General features: G+C 47.2%; 1 protein-coding gene across 4 annotated transcripts; it reads left to right on the top strand.

Moving 5' to 3' along the window:
* The first annotated feature begins 1,612 nt into the window (after window positions 1-1,612).
* On the top strand, window positions 1,613-24,143 carry WDR86 (WD repeat domain 86). 4 transcript variants are annotated; one of them, XM_048062358.2, is made up of 7 exons: window positions 1,613-1,889; window positions 2,929-3,235; window positions 6,010-6,151; window positions 7,688-8,120; window positions 16,187-16,322; window positions 20,858-20,961; window positions 22,597-24,143. In XM_048062358.2, the coding sequence occupies exons 2-7, from the start codon at window positions 3,073-3,075 to the stop codon at window positions 22,813-22,815; spliced, it is 1,197 nt and encodes a 398-aa protein (XP_047918315.2). In that variant the 5' UTR covers window positions 1,613-1,889; window positions 2,929-3,072; the 3' UTR covers window positions 22,816-24,143. The 4 variants fall into 4 exon arrangements, with proteins under 4 accessions (XP_047918315.2, XP_047918314.2, XP_047918316.2 ...); XM_048062357.2 differs by having other exon boundaries at window positions 1,613-2,016; XM_048062359.2 differs by lacking the exon at window positions 1,613-1,889 and adding an exon at window positions 2,373-2,391.
* Window positions 24,144-25,503: the final 1,360 nt, after the last annotated feature.

The following is a 25,503-nucleotide window of genomic DNA, read 5'->3' as shown; positions in this document are numbered from 1 at the left end:
CATGACAATTAAAAACGAAAAAGGAGTATAGAAATGTAATAAAGAAACATAATCTGAAATTCAAGCAGATTAAAGTCATAGAAAAAGAATATTAAAAACCCCAAGAAAATGAATAAATATTCATGAAAATGTTTGAAAGCTCATATTCTTTCATCAGTCACCACAGGAGGAAATATTCATTTGAAATAATAATAAAAAACCTTAAAAGGGCTTTTAAAAAAAGGGGGAGGGAACAGCACAACCTCTGTTCCCACAGGCTCCTGCAGTCAATGCACGGCCTCCTGAGCTGTGGCCAAGGGTTTTCCCTGCAGCTCAGCCTCCCCTGGAGATTTAAAATGTGTATGTTTAAAATGTCCGTACCTGCCTTCCACCTAACAAAATACCCCTTCCATCTGAATTTTCCCTTGTGTTCACATCATTGCAGCACAGGAAAACAAAAAGGAGTGCTAATCTATCCTACAGTTTCCCAAAGAGGGACTCCGGGCAGTGGTTTGTGAGTGGATTTGACAGATGTACGAGCAGATGGTGAGGGACACTCCCTGAGAGCAGCCGATTCCCAGGCCGACATATCCAAAAAAAAATCTTTCCACGGATAATGTGATTTTCAGAGGGAAGAAATCCAGGAGGGAAGAAATCCAGTGCTCATGTCTCACACCAAAAGTTCCTGGCTACTTTCTTGAGTGCACAGCATTCATCCTAGGGATGGTGCAGAAGGGTATGCCTTCAGAAAAGGGCTGGCCTGCGACAACGTGCCACGCAAAACTCAAATTTGCAGCTGCATCTCCAGTGAGCCTCCCCATGGTTGTGTGGTTACAGCCGGCAGCAGAATCAGGACCATCTCGTGTTGGTGTTGGGCGGGACGTATTAGCTCTGTTCCATGTCTGCCAGAATGCGCTGTGCAAAATAAAATATCCCATTAAGTATCCATTTAATGCATGCATTTCTGTACAGCCCACGCACTGAAATACATCACGCAGGAGCGGGGCCGCTGTCTTGTTCAATGTCTGGTGAACCTCTAGATTGAACACGACAGCCTGAAATGGAGCTGGCGGGCCCATTTCAAGGTTGGTGACTTGACATGAAACGGTGTTTCTCTGATTAAATGGAGTGGGAGACAAGAAAAGTGGGTTTTGCTACATATCCTACCTTGCAGGTGTGCTTTTAGCAGCACGGGTTCCTCAGCTGCCCATTTCATAGCTGACTACTTTGGGCAACAGGATCCCTGTCTGATCCCCACCACTGCCTTGCTGGGGGCTCTTATCACCTTCTCCGCCTGATGGACTTATCTTTTGTACATTTAATTACATTGTGGTGGGATGGGACCCTTCCTATGTTTGTTTTGTATTGCTCCTGACACAGCGGAGCCCCATTTTGTAGCATCCCCACCCCACCACCCCACATCCCTCTTTGGGGCTGGACGAAGCCAGGGGCTCTGCAGCCAGCCTGGCTTGCCCATGGGTCAGAGAGGACGAGGGACCATGTTAAACGAGAAACAGCCCCAAAAGCTCCGAGGAAGATGTGGATGTTTGGGGCTCCCGTGAGGAGAAGCCCAACCTCAGCTGGTCCTCGGGGAAGGCGAGGTGGGGGGGGGCCGAGAGGAGGAACAAAAGGCGATGGCTTCCCTCAAAGCCAGCCCCCGGCGCGGCAGCACGGGGAAGGGGACAGGGGGCTGAGGGAACCGAGGGCTGGAGCCATTCGGAAGGGGAAGGAGGAAAAGAACCGCGGCTGCCCTCCGGGGAGCCCGCGGCGGGGCCGCTGCCCCCCGGGGGTCGCCCTGAGGCGGGGGGAATGGCGCAGCCGCGCCGCGGAGCCGGGAGGCAGCCTGAGGGGGCGAAACGTGCCGCAGGAAGCGCTGCCTCCCCCCGAGGACGAGCCCGGGGACTCGGCGGGTGTGTGCGGTCGGGGGGGCTGTCGGATCCGTTCGGTTTTAGGGCGGTCATTACAGGGTCCCAGCTGGGAACGACCCTCCCGCCCCGGCGACTCTTCCCCCTCAGCGCCGGGTGACTGGAAGGAGAGGTAAGGGGCGGCTTCAGCCCCGGGGGGAGGCGGGGAGGGTGCGTTGGGGCGCCTCTATTTTTTGGGGGGTGCCTCTTTTTCTTGAAAAAAGGGGGCTGCCGTGCCGGGAGCACAAAGAGGGAGCTCCGAGGAAGCGGCACTGGGCCGGGGAGAGGCCGCGGTTCCCGCCCGGGGGGAAGCGGCTCTAACATGGAGGGAGAGCCGGCGCCGGGGACCCACCCCGGGGTGGCCTGAGGGGGGCACGGCGGCGGCGGGGCGCCGGGGGGAGCCCTTCCCTCTTCCCCCCAGAGCAGTGCCTCCGTTGTTTTTTCCCCTCTGACCCCCTCAAAAAACCCAGCGGGAGCCGGGGAAGGGTTTCCCCCTTCCCGCTGCAGGGTGAGAGCAGATCGTCCTGCCGGAGCTGAGCCCCCCCCCGGCTCCGTTCCCCTCGCAAGGAGCCGAGCCCGGGGCGGAGATGCCGGGGGTCGTGTGGGAGGGATGGCGAGGAAGGCTGGGGGGTCTCTGAGGTGAGCTCGTGGTGGCCGTGGAGCTGGGGGGGACGAGGGAGACGGGGACAGGCGGCGCCTTTGGGCGCTGGGGGCTGCATGGGGTTGGGTCCCCCCCCCCGCTTGGAGGCGTCTCCTCTTCAGCCTTGAGGTGGTTTAAAAAGAAGAAGCGTGCCCCACTGCCTCAGCACAGGGCTCCAGGTGCCCACACTGCGGGGCTGGGAGGGCTTGGTCCTCTCCCAGGGTCTTGGATGCCCATGGAGAAGGTGCACGAGGGGTTGGAAACCCGTCTTCCACGGTAGGGCTTTCTGTGGAGAACGGGGTGCTCGAGAACCTGACCGCATGCTGCTTGAGGCAGCGATGTGTCCATGGGGGAGGTTGTGGGATTCAGCGCGTCCTTATCTCCCCGCTCTGTGTCCCCATGCAGGAGTCAGGACTACCCGGCTGATTTTTTGGGAGTCGAGGTAATGGCTGAAGTCGGTCGGTGGGAGACAGCTGGAGGCCCACGGCGGTGCCAGGGGGCTGCCCAGCGCCCATGAGCTGACCCCGAGCCTCTGCTGCCTCCGCCGGGATGGGGAACAGCGGCTCCGCCGTGAAGGTGTGCGCAGATCACCAAGGAGGCATCAACTGGCTGAGCCTCAGCCCCGACGGGCAGCGCCTGCTCACGGGGAGCGAGGATGGCACCGCGCGGCTCTGGAGCACGGCCGACAGCCAGTGCCACGGCCACTTCCAAGGTACGGCGGTTGCCTTTAGCCTGCTTTTCGAGGCTGGAGCCTGGGACAGGCCACACAGCGTGTTCTGGTCTCTTTCAGTCCCTGCTGCCTGCTGTGCAGCCAAAATCATGCTTGTTTTGTTCTGTGCTTTTCTGAGGGCTGGTTGCAGTAATGTTAAGCAGAAGCTCTTTCAACCCAAAACAGGTTACCAGCACTACTGAAGGCACGGATCCTTTCATCTCAGGGTGTGGAACACAGCAGTTTAACTTCTGTCTCTTTCCAGAAGCCTTCTCTTTTACAACCCGATGAAATCTTGACTTCTTATTATTGTCTCTCTATTTTTTTTGTCCTTTTAATCTTCTCATTTTTCAGATGATCTTTATTTAGAAGCTTTTGACCCAGAAACTAAAGTTTCTGGAAAGAAACTTTAATAAGTAGGATATTTTTTCCCCACAGAACTTTACATTTGACACAGAAATGTTAATTGCTGGGCTTTTTCATTCTAAATTGTTTTTGCATTATTAACAAAATTTGTTGTCCTTAGACTAACATCTGAATAATTAAAAAGAAAGGAAAAGCTCTGCAGAACACAGTCATGCAAGGGTCACACTGTGGACCAAAGATTATGTTTGTATTCTCACTCACTCGTGTTCTTTTTCTCTTAAAACAGGGGGGAAAAAAAAGGAAGCTCTTACATTTGGAATTTCTGATCCTTTTTTCTTCCAAAAATAAACGTTTTTTTTTTTTTTTGTTAGTTTGTCTGCTTGTTTTTAATGATAGAGTATTGTCTTTTCCCCCACATCCTGCCATAGTTCTGTGTCCTGGAAAACTCACTGCATTTGCTTTTTCAGGATTAGAAAACCATTTAAAGCACTAATTAACTTTTGACTAGAAAGATGAGTATATTGGATAATATTCAGAATCTGGCTGTGAACTGCTAGTTTTGGGGGTAAACTTTAAAGAAGGTTGGATAGATGGTTTGTATGTATTGTATGTATTTTGTTTATGTAATTGTATGTATTTTATATCTCTGCACTCACACAATTCTTGTGTAAATTCATGTTATAAAAGCTATAATTACTAATCAAACTGTATCTGTAGCACAGCTTCAAGCTTCTACCACAACATAACTGACCAGACTTCCGTGGTGGCTGCTTTTGACCAGACCATCACCAGACCTTGTCTGCCACAGGGGGTTTTGGCATCCTTTGTGTGGCTCAAGTAGTATCGATGGTTAAAATCTGACTGACAGACTTTATTTCAGTAACCAAAATGCTGTTTTGATCTTCTAAGAGCAGGATTAGAAGCTGCTGCAAGAAAAATGCCAGTGGTTGAGACCTGCCCCGTTTAAGCTGCTTTGCAAAAAGTTTTCAAGTAATATGAGGATGGGTATAGTTTACTTACAGTCCTACTTACAGGCCTGTTTAATTTTTGACATCTGGTGAATTTGCTTAAGAGAAAACAAGACTGTGTGTTTGTAATGTGGATTCTGATTTGCTGATTACTTGAAGTACAGGCTCTTGAAGTACAGGAATTTTAACGAAATCACATTTTTGCAGTCAGTGAACCTAAGTGTTTTACTGGACAGTCTGCTTTCCCTCAGTTCTTTAGTATCTTGATTGTATAACACAGATCTGTTTTTCTAGTGTCTTTGTCCGCTTCTCTCCATTTAATCACACTCATCCTTTTTATATTTTTGTCTTTTCTAAATCCCAGTAAGGCCTACTGGCTTCAGCCGAAGTCTGGGGCTCTCTTGTGACACTTCAGAAGAAACAGTTCTGGACTGAAAACTTTGAATATATAAAAATGAAAAAGTGTAAGAGGTAAAGTCTAGGTAACTGTCTCATCAGTTACCTAGATAAGTGGCAATATTTCACACGAGGTCTTGGACAAAGCTGGGCCCCAAATCCTAAGGTGGTTTTAAATGCAGTATGTTTCATAAAACAAAGGCGCATCTTGCTAAGCAGCAACAGAAGCCTCGGGTTGCAATATAGATTCCTCTTCACTACCATTACCATATTTTTCAGCATGCAATTTTAGTGTAGCGGTTTTGTCTATCGTAACAGTAAATTCCCAACATACTCTGATTACTGTATAAATAATTCTGCTCTTATTCTTTCTTTCTGTGTCGTTTCCTAAAAGTATACTAATGTTTTGAAAACTCTGTTTTCACTCGTGTTATCATTCCTAATGGGGAAACTACTGGTTGACATTTTATTAGTTATGGTTTTTTTTTTTTGTTTGCGTTTCATTCTGCTTGGACAGTGAAACTAAACTTGCTGGTAAGGCTCCATCTCTTCTGTTTTTCATAGTTTCGTGATTTAATTTAGGAACATTGTTTGTGTCCTAACAATCAATAGGCTGGGTTGAAATGCAGCCTTTTTTTCCTGACCAGAAGAAGAAATCAAAAGCATTTTTTTATTTAAAACAAACAAACAGCCCCCATCCCCCTTTCAAAAATGAGTTTTAAACTCCAGTAGTCTAAATTTTATTATACCGATACTAATTCAGCTCATTATGCTTTTATAAAATGATGTGAGCTGCCTGACTGGTGGAAGTGTACTGTTTTATTCTTTCACTTGATCCTTATATCAATGAAGCAGAGTTTTCTACTGTTAATTAAACACGTTGTGTTTTACACAAATCCTTAAATGTGAAAAACATGATTGTGCATTTAAAACTAGGGCTTTAGTCTGTTTGTTTCTCGTATCTTTAGTTAAGCTGAAGAACACACCTAGTCTGCCCTGCCTGTGTGCGCTGTGGTTGAATGTCTGTACCTCTGTTCTTGTTCCTAGGACACGAAAGCTACATCACCTTCTGCCACTTAGAAAACGAGGCTGCCTTCACGTGCAGCGCCGACCACACCATTCGGAAGTGGGACGTGGTGACAGGCCAGTGCCTGGCCATTTACCGAGGACACACCTCAATTGTTAACAGGTTGGTTCCACGGAGTTCTTCCGTTGTGTTCCTGTAATCTGTTATCACGTGTGTTGTCGTTTTACTGCAACTTTCCATTACTGCGCTAATAAAATAGGTTGTGTAAACCTTTGAGTGCAAGCTACACGTGTTCTGTGCTGTAATGATTAGTTTTCCTAGCAACAGTGCTGACACATCCATAGACAGCAGATAGGAGAGAAATGAAAGGCACACAGCCGGGGAATTGAATCCAGTGCTAGGAATGAAATTCCACAAGAAATTATTCAATTGATAACAGATGCTTCTGATAAATAGATGTAAAAACATCACGTCAAGCCTTTGAGTCACTGAGAGGGAAAAAGTCGGGGCTGTTTCTGCAGTTACTATTCCTGCTCGTGCAAATGAAGTTTAGCATTAAGCTGATTGTGCATGACTGATCGGCCCATTGTAAAGTGCCTCTTAATAGTTGGAATGGTTTTAATTAATCACAAACAGAGCAGTCAAATATTGATTTTTTTTATTTTTTTTTATGTGTGTTTTTTTTGTTCTTTACCGAACAGAAAACACATACGATGTGTAGCTGGATCCTGTAAATAGGAGGGCTGGCTCTGTCTGTGTTTTGGCACTGGCCTGATTTTGCTTGAATCAGCAAATGGGGAAATGTGTTCCCTATTCATAAGTCTTTGTTGCCAGTTTGAAAGATTCCAGAGGACCAAACTCAGCTGACAAAGGAGATAGGGAACATTATAACCTATCTCCAGTTGGGAAATGTGAACCACAGAGATTGTTCTCTTATCCGTTATGTGTTTGTGCAGCTACAGCTCGTTATTGCGGAGGCCCAGTAAGCTGAATTCTTGAGCTGCAAGCTCTAGTTTACTGTTAGAAGTGGGGTGCTCTTGCTCTACCTTTTTTAAGATCCTGCAGTATGAGAAATTAGCTGTACAATTTATTTTTTTCTGCACTCTCTATCTGTTGATGGAAATATGTTTGTATTTCTACACCATTAGTTACAGTTCAGGTTCTTGGAATGTATTTTGTATTTTAATTCCAAGCGATTTTCGTAGGTCAGTTTGTAAGTAATTATTTGTAAAGAAATACTAATACGTACTCATCAAGAAAAATAATTTTTCTTGTAAAAACAAAAACCCACAGCCAACTACAAGAACACACAGAAAAACCACAACACAACCTGCCCCCACGCTGCCCCTAACAAATTAATATCTGTTAATTGGCACATATAACTTACGAAAAGTAGTAGTGCTGCTGGAAAAGATTGTAGAAAAACAGACACTCAGAGCTGCAGTGCTACAGGGCAAAAATATCCACATTGGTGTACGTGAATAAGGGGTGTTACTTTTCAAAAGTAAAACCAGGGAAATGTAGAAAAATGTCTGTTCATAAATAATGTGCTTGAAACAGAGGCTGAATCAGAGTTAGATGTGTTGTGTTCATGCTACTCTTGCTAACTTCAGTGCGCTTGGAACTCAAATTGTGACAAAAATAAGATTATGTCGAAAGAGTGATAGTGTTAATACATATAGATGTTATTTTTGACAGGATCCTGGTTGCCAAAGACTATCTCTTTAGTGGCTCCTATGACAGGACAGCCCGCTGCTGGAGTGTGGACAAGGAGAAACAAATCCAGGAATTCCGGGGCCATCGGAACTGTGTCCTGACTCTAGCTCACTACTCCTCCAAGGATGTCCTCGAGGAGGAGGAGGAGGAGGAGGAAGAGGAGGAGAAAGTGAGCAGAGACCTCCTGGTGACAGGTAGCACGGACTGCACTGTTAAGGTCTGGTGGGTGTCCAGCGGGCGCTGTTACCAGACTCTGCTGGGACACACTGGGGCTGTCTTATGCCTTATACTTGACGCACCAAACAGGGAGCTGTTTTCTGGCAGCACGGATTACACCATCCGAACGTGGAACATTGTCACTGGTGAGCAGTTGAAAGTGTTCAAAGAGCATCAAGGATCCATAATTTGTCTAGAGGTAAGAATGGAGGCCTTGTCAAGAGCCACTCGAAGGGGGTGTCCATATCCTAATTGTGTGGGCCTCAGTTGTCTCTTTCATTCACAGAGACGCTCTTCTGGGACAGGTTAGAAATGGTGAGCGTAAAACATTCATGTAATAACAAAATAATCCTGCTCTGCAGTCTTGGAACAACTTCTCTTTCTCTATAACACATTCTGGTGTCCTCTTGGCTTCTAGTGGTTTCTTGGTCTAATTTCTACCCCAGTATCTATTCAAAGCCTCCTAGATCCCACAATTTGTGTGAGATTAGCAGGGAGCACTGTTCTTCTGAGTAGGGTTGTATAGGGTCTGTGTTCACCAGACTTCGAAGAAACTTAACCTGAGCCCTGTCCCCCAGACACAGGGATGGATAACTTAAAAGGGGGAGGGTAAAAATCAGAGTAAACCAGATACCTTCCAAAAAAAAAAAGGAGAAAACACCAAAAACCAACCTGAATTTATGGGCAAGAGATAATAGGAGAGCATAAAGCTGAAAGAAATCCTGCTTTTAAAACCACGCAAACATATTCTGAGAAGGAGATGGCCAAACAGGAGAACGGGCAAGGAAAATGGAAAAGAGAAATAGAGCTTGGGGGAGAGAAATCAGAAATAGTGAGGGAAAGAGGGGGAAAAAAATTAGTGTGACTTGAAAAACTGTACCTTATTTTTCTGTTTGCAGTATTTGTCTGGTGAATGTTGCCAAGTTTGATAATGTTGGAGGGGAGGGGAGGGGGCTAAGGAGATGAAGAAGGAAAAGGGGAACCACGGAACACGTACTTGTCCTGTAAAGTCAGTTATTCACCAGAAAATAGTAATGGAGTGTTTAAAGGAGGTGAATGATGGTCTGTAACTTAATTGTAGGTAAGTAAACCTAAATGTTTTTGAATAGATGTGTAATATTAACTTCCATCAGACAACAGTTTTCTCGCTGCTCTTGTTGTTTGTGGCCCTACCAGCTTCTCCTTTAGGGAGGCTGCAGTATCTGTTTTTAATAGCTGTTCAATAAAAGTTGCCTTTGTTTCTAAAGAAGATGGTCACAGCCGACACTAACGGACTGAAAACCCAGCGGTACTGAAGGAATTCTGTTTTCCTTCAGTCTTAGAAAGGAAAAAAGAGCTAAATTGTGATGCCCTGGAGTAGTGTTTGTCTTGCTTGGATGTTACAGCTTGGTCTTGAGATACTGTGGTAATGTATTTTGAGGATGCTCAAGTGAAGCTGTTGCTGTTCCTAGTGTCACGCTATGTTTTGCTGTTTAATTGCTGCCCTTCTCCCAGGCACAGACTGGCAACGACAGAGCTTGCTTTAATTTAATTGGGCTCTCGCTAAAATTGTTAGACAAAACTGGCTTGACCCTCTCCCAGAAGCCTGGGAAATTCAATTACGCTCTTTGAACGCCCCAGAATGAGCAGTGCTCCTCTGCTTGTGAGCACGGAGTTAAACAATGGCTTTAAACAAACACAGCTTCTCGTAGGAGAGAAGAAAGGCAGACCCCAAAGATCTATTTGGCAAACCTGAACAATTCAGGGTAGACGAGGGCCGCTGCTGCCAAGGCTGTGCTGGCAGCGCTCCTGGCCAAATCCTCTTCCAGGAGCTGTGAGTGACTGGGAGCCGCTCCGATCGCCGGTTGGTGTCTGAGGCTGGAAGAGTCCAGCTGGGTACACGCTGCCCCGCAGAGAGCCTTCGGTTTTAAGGCCTCTAAACCCTACCCCAGCTTGAACAGTCGCTGGTGAATAGCTTCAGCCCGTCGATCTTTCCTAATTCCTTCCTCTTTCGTCCTGGGTTCAACACGAGCCCTTCTGTTCCGCTTGGCTGCCTCTCCGTGCAGCCCACGTGGGATTTTCAGCCTTTTGTAAAGGGGTCAGTCACCAGAACCCATACAAAGATGGTACAACAGAAGGGAAACTTCCTGAACAGAGGTGTGTGTGTTTTATTTTTTTTTTCCCTTTTTGTTTGTTTGCTTTGCTCTTTGTTCTAATGACTTTTTGTTCTCCCGAAGCTTTTGGAGCCTTCTTTGCCCAGGGCTTCTTTGTGTCAGTGTTGCAATCTGTGTCAGTGAGTTAGCATAGCATTTTTCACACAGTGGGCCAGGAAGGGCTGGGAGGTAGTTGTGAGTCACTCCCGGTAGCCAGCAGTTTTAATTACTGGCAGTAATTCAGTTTCTTCGGGGTAGAGGACTGAGCTGCTAATTACACCAGATTTTTACTCCCCTGTCCTGGAGGAGCGGAGCTGGTACCAGCAATTAAAGGCGGTTGTTACCTCCTCACCAGCTGGTATATGCTTGTGTGAAGAGACCGATGGGGCAAAATGTACTTATTTTCATTTCATTTTTGCAAAAAAAGGTTCCGAAGGGAGGCTGACCTTTCAAAAAGTTTGCGAAAATGACTTTGGCCGGGGGACAGGGAAAGCTTGGATATCGAGACCGTATTTTTCCCCAACTTTAAAATGCACTGTCGTTACCGGGAGTGCCCCGGGATGCTCCAAACTGCTGAAATTAGGTCTGGGCTGTTCCCATTGCTTTCCAGTAAATACCAGTAGCCTTTCTGTAGTGTGAGTGGAGCTTCCTGGAGGAGCCTTTCTGGGTAGATACCACAAAGCACGCTTGTGTTTTCCACCTTGCTTCCTGCAGGGCTGCTGTATGGAGAGCAGAGAGGTGATACCACGGGCACGTTTGGATTTTGAATGTTCCTCAGTTGCTCTGAGATCCTTTAGGTGCATGGATTAGAGGAGCCTCAATATTCTAAACTAGCACGGCAGGAGAGAAAGCCCTGGTTAGCTTTTAGCTCTCCTTTTTCCCCTCTCCTTGGTGATCCTGGAGGATGCAGTGAACAGAATGAGCCGTTCCCATTTTCCTTGTCCTGTCCCGGCTGAAGGTCCTGCACGTGCTGTGCCCCCCTCATCGTTCTGCTGCAGGTACTAGCTTCCTCTCCTGCCACTTGCTTCGACTGACAACGTTTTCCCAGAAGACTTCCCGCCTGCTGCGAGGATTGCGTCTGAGCTCGGTGCTGGGGCAGCCTGTGCTCAGGCAGTCAGGCGAGGTAACCGGCAGCGCGGCAGCCAGAGCTCCGCTCCCCGCTCTCCCGCAGCGCGTCGAGAGCTTGGCAGGCGAGGGCCAGCAGCTGTTCTGCGTGCTCCCTCACCGTCCGAGAGCCAGCGGCGAGGTTTTGTAGGAAGCAACGGGGAAGAAGCAAGGGTGGGCTGAGAGGAATCACGCAGCTCGTTCTGCTGCTTCCACTTAAAAAATTCAGAGCCCTGCTATTTGTAATTAATAATCGATTTTTGCTTTTCCTTGACGTGGCCGTCTGCAGTAACCCTGGCCTAAATATTTCCTTGTGTATGTTGTTCTAAATGCCTCCAAAGCGGTTTTGCAAATCGGTCACAAGGATTGCTTTGTCATTTGCTGATTGTTCAGACCGAGTATTTGTAAAAGTTGTGCTGCCAGAAGCTGGCAGAAAGAAAACGCTCCAGCTTGGTATTTAGCTTGGATGCTGCAGTGAACGTTCTGACGAGGATGAGAATTGCAAAAGGAGTTTTAAATGAACAAGAGCGGGCAAGGACTTGCTTCTGGTTTTCCTGCAAGGGATCCTTTGTTGGGAGCATTCCCTTCGGTTGTCTCTTAGAGCTGGCTAGGAGAAAAGAATGCTTTGAGCAAAGCCATTGCCTGAACTCCGTTTGTGCACTTAACTGTTGTGATCACGGGGACAGAATTGTTTTCCTTGTCACATCAACTGAATGAAGTGCACGCACGTTTTGTAATTCGTTGCATCATTCATCAGAGGGTGAAGATACAAATTAGGGAGATCTGAAGGTGTACAGCACCTTCAGAAAAGGGTCGTGTTTCTAGGACCATTGCTTTGCACTGCACTGAAGCCGAAAAACGCTCTTTAACAGCCAGACCAGAGAGCTCACTCTAGATGGATTCTCAGTTAAAAAACAAAACAAACAAAAAAAAAAAACCAATCCCTTGCCCACAGGGAGTTCTTTAGCTCATTAAAATGAATGTGGTTTGAATGGGATCCTGAAAGTCTAACTCGGCTGAAGGCTCGCATAGTTGTAACTTGAGGCAGCTCCAAGTTGGCGATTTCGAACTTAGAAGCAGCTGTGAACAGAAGACCCGGCTGACAGGTTGTAGGAACGCCGACCCCCACGAAGAGGAAGAGCTGGCAGTGGGAAACGGGGTCGACGTGAACTTGAGTTCCTGGCAGCCGGTCTGAGCGCCCTGGTCTTCGGAAAGAGGACGTGCCCAAATCTGACCGGTGAGCTCATTGCCTCTCCGTGGACGGGGGCTGAATTGTGTCTCACGCAATTTAGGGAGACACAATGGGGAGAGCAAAGTCCGTTCCTGTAAGCTGCGGGTTGAAATACCTGCTAAACAGTTCTGCTGCTGTGCCGTTGGCATTCATACAGGTGGAAACTGTCTTAAGCTGCGGCAAGTATTCAGTTCAGCCAAGCCTGCGGAGCAAGAGGGTTGGGACTGCCTTGAGAGACCAGCCCTTGGTTTGCTGTTTGCTTGAGCTGTGGCGTGTCTAGGGGCTGCCACCAACAGCAGGGTTGCATAAAATAAGCATTTTTAAAGTAAAACCTGTAACAGCTCTGGTGTTTGCAACCTGTATTTTGCCACTGCAGCTTAAAGGCCAGTCTGACTGAACTTCTTCATGGAGCAGTACACCTCCAGGACCTTGGCCTAAGCACTAAGACGAATTTCCTTCCTTCTGGTGTCTGGGTTGCATCTGGTGCAAAGCAAAGTCCCTCAAAGTAACGAGGAAAAACGAACAGTCCAGAATTACAGATATCAGCACCGTGATTTTTTTTCTCTCTGTCTGGCTCAGGCTTTAAAACCGGGCATCTGATTGTCATCAGCTTTTTTGTTTATTCCTGTGAAGCTCCTTGGGTTTGAAATGCCCACTCAGCTTGTTAGTATCCAAGCTGCGAATCCCTTGGGTGCTGTGTGCTCTGCTACAGGTGGCCTTGCCTCGCCTTGCCATGCTTTGCCTCATCCGGAACTTTGTTGGGCTCTTAGCCAAAGGGAACAAAGGGCTTAAAAGCCAGCCAAGGGAAATACAGCTCTGAAAATATCACTGCTTCTCCAGGCACTTGCAGATTAGAACGTGTAACTCTTTCTCCTGATCGTTTTGAAACCAATAGTTGACAGGCTGGGGTATATTCGGAAAATCTATTGGGTGAAATTTTACATTTTTCCTTTTAAATCATAAGGAAGTTAAACTCTTCACTAAGAATAGGGCCGGGGATAGGGAATTAGGTATGGGTTTTGGAGCCTTTTGGGATGAGGGGAGGGAAAAGGCCCGGTAGTTTGTGACGGAGGGTTGTAAGCCCACAAGTGTTTGCTGAAAATGAGCGCACCCGACTACCCAGACACAAAATGGGGTGCCACTTGGGGCACCGGGGAGGCCTGGCCCCCATCGAAGCTACAGCATGGTTTTGCCTTCTGGTGAAGAAGTCAGCATGCTCTGTAGTCTGCAGTCTATCAGGATCTGGATTAAATGCTCCCCGTAGGCTGTCTGCACTGGGGATAACCACATCTTTTGGATGCAAGCTCTGAAAGCAAGCTCTGGAGTAAAGACGCTGCCTTGACACGGGTCAGATTGGGCTGGTGCCTCTGTCTTGCTCTTTTCAGAGAGCATCCCGGCTGGTTTCGTATATTCTCTTGGGCAATTGCAGGCACTGATGCCCATCACAGCTGCCCGTTGGTGTGTAATGCTTCCTGGCCCTTGCCGCAGAAGTTGGATACAGATGGCTACAGCTGAGAAGGCTGCAGCCTTCCTTGTCCAGGGACAAAATACCCAGTTTTAAGGTACAAACTGTTTCAGACGCCTGCTTCAGGATGAGACGAGTCGTGCCCTAGGCTGCGGTGACTGTAGGGAGCCATCTTAGCTGTAAGTATCTACATCCATTTAGATGGAGATGCCCGCATCGTACTGCTGGTGGCGGGTCTGATTTGCGTCTTCACCCTGAGCTATGGCTCTTGCTAGGTTTCCCCACTAACAGCTACTTCGTGCTCTGCATTTTACAAACACCACGGCTTTGCTGTTGGTGTTGCTGCAGGCTCGGTCTGTGACATCCAGTGGGCTGTTCAACCCGATGGTATTTCTGTTCCCAGCCTCTGCTGAGAATCCTTTTTGCTGCCGTGCTCACCTGCTTAAACTGGAGAGTGGGAGGGAGGTGTACGGGCACTCACAGGGCCGCCTGGGTGGCTCGGAGGCTTTGGGTTTGGAGAGGTGGCTGGCTCAGCAACTGTCTTCATCACCTTCAGAAGCTGTTACAGCTCTTGTGATCCCAGTGCTGCAAATGACCTGGGTGAGCACAGGTCATTCAGAAGAGTTTTAGATCTATCGAAGAGGAAACTCTGGGCACGGTGCTGCCGTTCTGTTTCACTTCAGCACTTGTACACCCACCTCAAGGCGGAAATCAAGCGGCACGACCTAACGGGTACCTAGCGCCGCGTGGCACTTGCCTGCAGGAGGCTGTCACCTGCTCTTTTCCCCTGTTCTGCAAGCAGGATGTCTGAAAAAAAAAAAATGTATTGACCTGGCCAAGATCAACCCAGCAGGATCTCGGCTCAAAACAACCTCTTGCATTCAGCAGGTGCCATCAGACAATGTTCTTCGTGCCCGTTCGGGTCGAGCGTGGAAATTAAGGGTCAGGTTTCCTTCCTCGGGCTGGCTGTTACAGGTCTCAGCCGGTCGTTCCTTCTCTTCCCTGGTGGAGACATGGTATTAATGCCGTTGCTACAACAGCTGAGAAGTAATAGGATGTGACGCTTCAGAGTACTGCTGGCTTTTAACAGCGCGTGTGTTTCACAGCCCCCTGACGTTTAGCTCTGCAAACTGCCCCTGGGCCAAGCTCTGCTCATCTTTGACACCGTTCAGGAACGACGCCTTTTGGGAGTGGGGATGGAGATGGGAGAGGGCGAAAAACATTTCAACCTGGCAGAAACAGCGCGTAAAGAGCGGACACTGAGGGTTTATAATAATGCAAGGTGGTGGATGAACCAGCCCCTTAAAAGCGACCTCAGAGCAAGACCCAGGTCCAGTTGCTTTCCTGGAGGCGTCTGGGGAGCCTCAGGGGTCAGTGCTCTGCCCATTGCTTTGAGCCTTCTGATCTGTGCATGAGGAGGGGAACCAAGGTGGTGTTACTCCTTACATGAATCCTGTTTCCCTGGGGAGTTGGGATTCTCCCTCCCAGCTCTCTCTGCCTTTGAACCAAATTGCCACAACCTCGAAGGGTTACTGTGAGAGCACGTGTCCGACTGGCTGCCTTCGTCCTCCTGCCTTCAGGTGCTGGGCCAGCTCTCTGCCTGGGCTCATAGCTCCGCAGAACGGTGGCTGTTCAAGCCTTCGGTTCATCTTCCGTAGTTGAACATTGAATGCAAGTTTTTTTTCTTTGCACCAAAGGGTCTCCCTGCGAAGCTGCCAGGCTTTGGGAGGTTCGGATAGTTGGTTGGTGCGTACCAGCTAGTTTTATAGCCCGGCACAGATCAGTAACGTTCTCGCTGTCTCAGTTTCCCTCCTGCAATCCTTCCCTTTGCCATCCTCTGCCGTGTCTGAGTGGAAAGGAAAAACCAACCTCGTTCACTGGTGAGCTCACACAGTGTGGAGGATGACGGCCATCCACGAAGTGCCGTTCTTTGGGTTTTATAGGACTAATCTCTAGATAACAGTCCAAAAAGACTTCTGGAAACAAAGGCACAAGACCCGTTGAAGAGTTAGTGTTTCCAAATGTTGACCTTGTGCAGAGCGATCCTGTTATTCTCTGGTTTATGTTGGGTGGAAATGTTTTTTAATTTACATTTTTCGTTACTCGAGATTGTTCTGGGGTTTTTGTTTTAATTAAAACAAAGTGTTTTAATTAAGTGTTCTTGTCAGCTACGCTCTGCAGAAACTACCATGCAGGTTTGTTTGTTTTTTTTTTTTCCTTTTTTGAGGCCGTTCAGTCAGAAGCCGTGACTTCAGATGAGTCACTTCGGTGCAGCTCTCTCACCAGCAGGCCTGAGAGACTATTGCTGATGTTTTTTTTTCTCTTCCCTTCAGCTAGTGAATCGGCACTTGTATTCAGGAAGTGCGGACAGGACAGTGAAGTGCTGGTTAGTAGACACTGGGGAGCGAATCCAAACGTACAAGGCTCACAAGCACAGCGTTAGCACTTTGAAATACCACGCTGGGATCTGTAAGTTGCCTTTCCTATGTTCAGCAATCCCCTGTCTCCTTTTGGATGTTTGTCTTTGATCAAAGATTGCTAATAGAGGATACTGTAACTGCGAAGGCTTGTGAAACTGTCACTTTTTTCAGCTCCAGCATGTTTTGTGTGCAGTATCAAACTCTGCTGCGCTGCTCCGTGTGAGAAGCTTAGATCTTCCCTCCATTTTCCACCTCCCTCTTCTGGCATGTGAAGGGGCAGCTGCTTTATTTCTGTTAGGAAGGGAAGTGGCTTGGATCCAGAGCTGTCTGGGGGCTGTTTGTGCAGCCACGCTTTGGCCTCACCGGTCTGATGTCTGTCAGTCTGCTTCTGCTGCTAGTTTGTGGACACAAAGCGCTGCTGCTGGATGCACAGCCCTGTGCCTGCCTCTGCCACCCTGTCAGCACTGTGTAAGGGATTGTCCTAAACCAGAACCGCATCTCAAGTCCTCGCTGCTTCATTCTAACAGGTAGGGTTCCCGTTCAGACCCTGACTGTCTCAAAGACTCATTTTCCACAAATCCTTTTCCCTTAATCTGCCTTCCTCCATGTAGTTGTTCCCCAAACTACCTTTCTGCTCTAGCTCTTGCTTGCCTTCTTACGAATGCTTGGGACTCAGCTTCCCTCCCTTCAGTACTCTGATAACAGTGGTGTCTTTACATAACCGTCTCTTGTTGACATAACATATTCTGACCAAGAAGTCTCTTTAAATCCCTCTCCTGGCTGGCTTTCCCTCTGCATGTCATCGATACGCTTCAGGGTTTGGGTTGCAAGACTACTCCTCTGCTTTTATCAGCCTGTTCTTCTTCTGCCACTGACATCAGACTTGATGAGCCTTCATTCACTGCCCAAGCAAGTATTTCTCTGCCATCCACGTCACCCAGTGAAGGAATACCTGTCTTAAGCTAATCTAGAAGTTGCAGAGCTTGTGATTTCTGTACTTCAGCTATGCGACCAACACGTAAGACCAAGTGAATGGTCAGTATTGGGCCTTAGTATCTCTTTTCGAAGATTATTGGTATGATGGTGATAAATGGGCTGTCTGACATGACCGAATATCTGACCGCACTCATAATCCAGTAACTGAAGTGATTTCTTAATTGTGTTTGGAAACTTACCACGAAACCAAGCCCATAGGTAGACTTAGATTTTTAACAGGTAAGCCCTGTTTTTTTTTGGCCTTCCTTTTAATAGTAGACCCACAGCACTACCAGCCTCCGTTAAAATAGTTAATCATAATTGATGGTTAATTTCAGCTCCCAGAACTGCCCCGTGCTCTAGTTGCTTCTGATTTAAACTTGTGCAGGTGGCTAAAAGGCTGAAATGGAAGGGAAAGGGGTCCGAGCCTATGCTGCAAAGTTGTTATTGCTCAAAGATGCAGACAGGTGGGGCAGGGGAAATGAACCTGAAATTTGAATCCAGGAGGAACACTGGCAAACAGTGTTCTTTCTTTTTCCCTTTGTCTTATTTTCACCCTTTAAACCAATATGAACCAAAACATTGAATTCATCGAGAGTACCCAAAACCAAGATAACTGTGCTGAGCTATAATGGTGGCCTGGTCCAGCGAGGAATCCTTACTGAGGAGACAGGAGACAACCAGTGCAGATCTGACCAGGCTCCATAAAACCGTCCTAAAGAAAGTCAGGCTCAGACAGAAGTTTAATCATCTGAGGCCACCCCCACCAACCCTGCAGCTTTCTTTCTCTTCCCCCTCAGCCCCACGCCCTGTCCCTGCCGTACACATCGCTGCACTTCCCTCACAGTCTCTCAAAATGCAGGCAGTGTTGCTGCGTGTAGTCAGGCCTGTGAAGAACATCCTGATAGTGTGAGAGAAGTGTGCATAGTGTTAGTTAAGATCTCATTTTTAAATCAAATGCAAAAATACTAAAGGTGTCAAACAGGGCAAATTGAATCCTTCCACGTGAAGGGTGGAATACATGTCATGGAAAAATGTAGGGGTGTGACCGAATAATAATCCAGATGCATTTTAACTCTTGAAAGAGGAAATTTCCCCCTAAAAATGAATTTATATACTATGATTGGTTGTATTACAGTAAGGCAATTCTATAGTAGCTGCAATTGTGATTGAAACACAACTATTAGGTACAGTGTAAGTAAGTGATTCAGGGCATATGCACTCGATACCAAATATTGGAGTTAATGTAGCTTGAAATTCAAGCTGCTCACCTGGGACAGATGGGCACTGTGTGGGCATTCTCTGCTTTTTGAAAACGTGGAGAAAATACTTCGAGATAAATTAACTTTGTTATGGTTTATGTCGCATGTGCACCTGCCCTAGAATATGGAAAGAATCTCAGCTGAGAAGTGGTAATTTTCTTTTAGATATCATTTTTTTTTGCTTGCTGTCTGATCAGTACCCACAGGCTTGTTGCCAAGAAGATTTCACAGTGTAATTAAGAAAATTCAGTAAAAGGAGGGCAGGAAAAATATACACGTGTTTCCTAAATGGCTTTATATCACATAGGGAGGCCAGACAGATCTGAGAACTAAGCCTAAAATAATCAGAATATGTTTCTAGTGGCTTTCCTCAGTATGCTTCTGTAATTAATAGCATGGGGAATATTAAAGCTTGTTCTCAGCTTCATTTACTTAATGATATTGTCTTGGTTATTTCTCTCCTGCAGTAGGTGCACGGTCATTTAAAATTTAATTCAGTTTATTATTTTTTTTTCATGACACAAAATTCCCAAGGGAATGTTTAAAACCTGTCCACCCTCCCAAGATACTGTGAAATTTAAGTAAAATATAAAAATGAATTGTTATTTTTATATATTAATTGCTTGTTTGTTTCACAGAGGTGCATATATAACCATATATTTAAATGCTGAATCTGGGTTACATCAACAGCTCTGCTTTAAAACTCGGAGCTGCAGAGAAGCTCCTTAAATCTAGAGTGGCAGTTCAAAAGATGTAAGGGATGTTTGTCAAAAGCAAAATCCTGATAGCTGAAATAAACTGACAGCTGCACAGCGAAAACAACTCTTAACTCGTTTTTACTCAGCGTGTGTGTGTGTAGTAGGTATTCAGTGATTTCTGAGCACTGAAAAAATAAATCTTGTTCTGTGCTTTACATTGTTGTTAGTGCTTTGCAAAATGGGACGAATGCTTTTTCAGGATTGTGTCGGCAACTGAGTTTATGCAGGCCCACATCAAATGAGGCTGATTTTTCCATATCCAGATGTTTCTTGAAGGTGTACCCCAAAGTACCCAGCCTCCTGCTGTTTAATTTGAAGTTGAAAAGCTGGTGGCAGTAGGTAGCCTGTTCTCATTTCTCACTGTAGCCCCGAATTTACCATGTGTTAATTTTTTCACATCTATTTAGGAATTCATTGCCCAGCTTCTCCCAAAATATAAGAAATCTGTTTTCAGGCATTTCAGTTTTGTAAAAGTCTTTCCACGCTAGTGGCTTTTGCAGAGATGTGAAAGGCAGGGAGCAGTGAGTATGTTGCTTTTTGCACATCTGAAATTTTTATCTCTAGATAAACTCGAGGAATTTGGGGTAAGTGAAGGGAAAGTAAGTGTTCATGAGGACAGTTTGTAACCCTTAAAGCATGCAGATGTGCTCCCTTTGGGGAATAATGCTGAGTACACAGCCTAAATATTCAATACTGCCTTACGCTTTCTGGCTGCAGCAATGAAGCTCCTGAAGAGCTGAGAAATTGTTCTCTGAGCATGTTAAGATACCCTGCGGAAACCTGATCCTCAGTCAAAATCCCTGCTCATGCTTAATTTAGTTTAAAAACACAAATCTGGCAGCACATTTACAATATCTAGCACCTAGAATAGAAGAGTTATGGCCCAAATCCTCAAATAGTTCTGTGCTGTACCGAAACAGGGTATAGCCTAGGCCTTGAGTCGCTTAAAGGCTCTGCTGCTTGCAAAGACCCTAAGCTGCAGGATTTAGCTGAAGAAATCTACCACGCTGGAGGAGTTTATAAAGCTTCTTGTAAAGCTGCCTGCACCTGCTGCTCACCTCCGAGGCCAGATCTAACCATGGTATTTCAACACAGACAGCCCTGCTACGGATAGTAAGCTTCTGGCTGAAAATGGGGGGAAAATATGGTTTGTAAAAACGATGAAGCTAGGGCCAAATTCATATGATCAGAATGGGAAATAGCTATGGTAAAACAAAGGGAAGGCTTAGAGGAAAGCCTTGAAACCACACCTGAGATAAATTGCCTGCTTAGAATTATTGAGGCATGTTTAGGCAGGGAAATGTTCATGGCAAAGAAGAGCAGAAATAGATATCTGAAGTATGTGCAGAGTGAAATGCTGATGTGTGTAGGGAGTTTGGAGCTTGAAAAATACAAATGAAGTCAGGCATGCAGGGGGCTGAAATGAAAACAATCAGAACTTGCTCTACCAGAGAAGAGGCTCAGGCCAAATGACGATAGGCCCCGGTCCTTTGTGAACTGGTTTTGGGAAGGTTTGTGAGCTGGTGTGAGCTAGCGTTACGTGGCTGCTCACGCCTGGCCACGTGCCGCGCCGTGTGGTTGCTTTGCAGTGTTCACAGGAAGCGGTGATGCCTGTGCGAGAGCTTTCAATTCCAGGAGCGGCGTCCTGCAGAAGATCTTCCGAGGACACAAGTTCATCATCAACTGCATCCAGGTACCAAAGGGGTTTCTTTGCCGGGATTTAACTTCTGATTTCTCCCCCGTTCTTCCATGAGCTGGTGTGGCTGTTCTCTCTGTGACGTTGGGCTGGGATAAGATGAAGCGTGACAGTCTCAAATGTTCCCCGTGCAATTTTAGAAAAGCTCCAGTGAGGATAAGCGAAACTTTATAGAACCCTACATAAAATACTGCCTCCGGCATATATTTTTCTATAGGTATCAAGATGACAGAGCAGCTCTGTATTGATATATGGTCCACCTTCCACCAGACAAATGGAAGAGTCTCTGCTGCTGGGTTAAAAATGTTCTGGAAGTTATTGAAGCCCTTCAAAAGTTGCACGCACATCCTCAAGGGTTATGGGCATTTCGGTTTAAAAGTGGGGAAGTTAGTAATCCTTGCAGGCCGTGCTAAGACCAGTTTTGTGGTTTAAGTTACGCTGCAAGGAGTCCTGGAGGGAAAGTTGGAATCCCTGGGTGTTTTGTGAGATCCACATTTCCCCACATGGGGATCTCAGTACAAGCCGAGTACAGGATGAGGATTTTGATGAAGAGCGTGAGACTCTGTCAGCGTTTCTGGCAGGCTGAAGGTCGAAAGAAAAATGAGAGGGGATGAAATTCCTTTTGGAGCTGATCCCAAGCGTACGTACTTGTGAATATGCTCCTCTTGTATGTTTTTTCTGCATTAGCATGTGGCTAGCTGGTCTTAAACTGCAAATGCTTGGATGTTGAGCAGTTTGGTTTCGTAGCAGATGGTCACCTGGGTGCAGGTGAAGTTGGGTAACAACTGCGAGAATCACTTCACAGCACTGACGAGAGCAGAGCTTGCCTCTGTACTTTTTTGTAATTTAATTCCCAAGGGCAAAACATCCCGGGAAGGGAGAGGACTGAGAAGTGGCGACCTTAATCTGGTGTGCTAGGCAGGGCTGTGGTGGGGACGGGGGCTGCGTGCAGGGCTCGTGTGGCGCTCGGTGCCCATGCAGGGAGACCACGAGCATTTTGGCAGGCCAGCAGACACAGGAAGGGAGGATGAACGAGACCGGGAAGGGGAGGATGAACAAGACCGATGGCTTTCTTCTGGGGATGAGGGGACAACTGGGAACACTGCCAACGGAGCAAATGTTGCATTGAGGAACCTTAACTACAGGCGGGCGTTGAGGTTAAATTTCTGGAGGTTTGCAAGAACAAAAGATTTCAGAGGGGGAATTGTGCAGATTATGTACTGCAGAGGAAGAAGGGAGGTGGTAAGGAGAGCAATTCCTGACCCACCCACCGGTGCTGATTTTGGTGCTGCCTTCAGCTTCATCTTCAAAACCAGCAGTCTGAAACCAGCACAGAAATTCCCAGCTCCAGCCTACTCTGACACTGAGAAGTTAGCTCCCCATTGCTTTTCTGGTAGATTTGTTATAAATAACTCTTGCTGTTTATATTTTATGGCTCTGGGAAGCGGCTGAGAAACGAAGCCTGACTTGGTAACATCTCATCCCACTTCAGCAGCTTTCGTGATAATTTATACTGCCTCTTGCAATGAGCTATCAGGTCTTAAGGATCGGTTCAAGCTGCGTTCGCTCTGATTTTTGATCGTGCTCGTTCTGAGCCGTACAGTTTGATGCTGTGTGACCCTGTTGTTGCAGATCCACAACGAGTTGCTGTACACGGCTTCCCACGACGGCACGCTAAGGATTTGGGACATCCGGGGAATATGCAAGAGAAACAAGCGGCGCTTGAAGAAGGAGAGGTCTGCGCAGGGCAGGAGCTCTCAGAAGGGAAGCCTGTCTCGGCTTTTCAACAACAAAGTCGGCTGTATGGTACAGCAAGAGAACGGCGACCACGAGACCGTTGAACTAATGTGACTGTCCGGAAGGGACTTCTCATCGGTGACCAAAGCTGAACCTTTTGTTTTCTGCACCACTGTGTCCATGTAACCTGGAACTTGGGAAGAGACGGGAAACTGCTTTGCTTGAACCTTTTAGAAGCCGGGATTGATTCTCTGGGACTGGCAGATGGACTCAAGTCAGGCTGCCCCTCCAGCTGACTCTCAGCTGAGCAGTACTGGGGGCAGGAGGGGCTGCAGGGGGGGGGTCAGGTGATGTCTCTGTGCTGGGTGTGTAATTAAGGACTTGATTTACGACTGCTTTTTTTTCCAATTTTTTCTGGCACAGAGGTGTTGCACGCTTCCGCCTGTCTGGTATGTAATGAGAAGCGTTTCCTCCCGTTCCTGTCGCCTGTTCGTGTGCCCTCTGTTCAGCTGAATGTAGAAAGTGAAGGTGCCTTGCAGCATGACTACGAGGTCAACTATCAAGGCTGACCTTTGGCTCGGGTTTTTTTTGCTGATCAGACCGACGAAGGCAGGAGGATACGGCCTAGCAGGGAGGAGTTTCAAGTAGACTGGACGCCTCTCTGGGAAGTTGAGCGTATCAGGGCAGAGATTAAATCGCTAAACGAGCGAACAATCCACACCTCAGACCTTTTAGACCAAGGCCAATTGCCAAGGCACAGCAAGTTGTCCTCCCAGCAGCCTCGTGGGTTCCTCCTTTAAGATCTCACGCTTCAGCAAAGGAAGCCTCAGTGGCTTCGTGTGTATCTCGTGCGTGCTGCCAGGGGCACGCACGCTGCCAACCACCTGTTTTTCCCCAGGCGCAGTTTCCCAGACGGGAAACTCCTTACGTGCGTCTGGGACGGGCCTCGGCACGGCTGGGGCTGGAAGCTGGTCAGCGGGCATCACCTCTACGGCTGCACAACCTCCGTGGGCAGCCTGGCTGTCCTCATGGGGAAAAGGTGTTCCTTCTATCCACGGGGTGTTTTGAGCGTGTTTTTTTTGAGGTGAAAGAGGAAGATTTATTGGGTGCTGGAGGAAAGAGCGCTAGGTTTGTCATCTTCCCTCCTTATGCGGTTACGCCAGGCCTTGGTTTGCTGGCAGCGTCACTAAGCAGTTGAAGTCGAGGGTACTTCTCCCAGTCTTTTTCCAGGTTCATTCCTTTCTGATAACCACTGAGCCATGAATAAACAAGGGTTCTTATATTTTTCTATTTGCAGATATAACTCTTTGTAGAACCAGTACAAAAATAGCTAACCACATGTTTTTATTTTTATGGCTTTATTTATTCTGTACTACGGCAAGATAAAAATGCTGTAATTCCTTTTTAGAACGGACTAATAAACATGTGGCATTTACAGATAACTGTCTGGTTGTTATTCGCGTTTGGAGGGGATTTAGCCGTCTGCGGAAGCGCAGCAGCAAAGAATGGCTGGAACATGGAAAAACAAACATACACTTTTGAAAACATTTCTTTCTTTTCCCTCAGTGCTGGGGCCAGTCAGGCGTGCTGCAGAGCTGTCCTGCCTCCTGCCAGCGACCGGACGGATGGAGCTCAGTGTCTCTAGCCGGTGGAAGGGGTGACTAGCCACAAACATTAAGGAAAAATCGTGCGTGATGAAGAGCCACGCACACCAGCTACAGCGTGCTGAAGGCCTGCCTTGCATCGCTGGGTCAGGGCTGTCATTGCTGCTACGTACGCTGCTCGCCTCTCCTGCTGAGCAGCTTCGTTAGCTCTTACCCGGCAGGTTTCTGCATCTAGTTGGAAAGAGCGCTTTAATTATGTTAAATGCCTGCTAAGAGACCAGTTTTGGAGGGCATCTGCATACTGTAGGCTAATTCCCCTGTAACTCTGGCGGGCCTCTTTGTAGCTCAGCGCTGGCCCTGTGGGAAACGTTTACGAGATGGTGGCTCTTGGTTGCTGGGGGTGCGGGCTCGGTATGCAGCTCAGTTTAGTTGTATGTTGCTTTTAAGTCTATGCTAAGTAGCAGGCCTTCAGCAGAGCTGGACAGAGCTGCACAGATGGCCCGGCACGTAGTTTTTGTTCAAAACTTTGAACTGCAGGCATTTGGGGCAGACGTGAGAGCCTGTCACCGAGCAGCTGCACAGGGAGATCACAAATGGATTTAATAGATGTAGATCTCCTGGAGCGGAATTAATGAGTCAGTACCATTTCTGCCTGTTGCTAAAGATATCAGTGTCTTCAAGTACAGGTTCAAAATTAACTACATTTTTAGCCAATGCTTCCCACCCGGGTTAAAACTGCACGCACAGTTACTCGGGGGCAGTGCTGGCAGAATTACATCACTGAGGAATGGCTTCTCTGGCAGACACTGCATGTTGTGATGCTAATTTTAAATTCCTCAAGGACAAACGTGCACTTCTTGAGCTGTCATTGCCACTTTTGCTATGCGAGCCACTTCAAAGAAGAGAAACGAGCCCTGTGCAGCCAAATGCTGCCTTCAGCGCATGCCTATGGGCTAGCATAAGGCAATGCCGTCATGCCAGGAGGTTTGTGAACCTTTTAGCTGAAGGAAAGCATAAATTCATGCTTTCCCACCTATTTCTTGTCAAAACTACATGCTTTTTCTATTTACTTTTTTCCCCATTTTGTTGTATATATATATTTTTTGCTCAGTATCATTCAGGGGTTCCTCAGTGCTCTCCTCTAGAGAAATGGGATTTAACAATTGCTGTTTTTTTCCTCAGAAGTTTGTATTACTGG

Source organism: Anser cygnoides, chromosome 2 (assembly GCF_040182565.1).
Source record: "Anser cygnoides isolate HZ-2024a breed goose chromosome 2, Taihu_goose_T2T_genome, whole genome shotgun sequence".
Classification (NCBI taxonomy): Eukaryota; Metazoa; Chordata; class Aves; order Anseriformes; family Anatidae; genus Anser; species Anser cygnoides.
The sequence above is the reverse complement of the archived record's forward strand: the minus strand, read 5'-3'. Positions and strand labels throughout refer to the sequence as shown.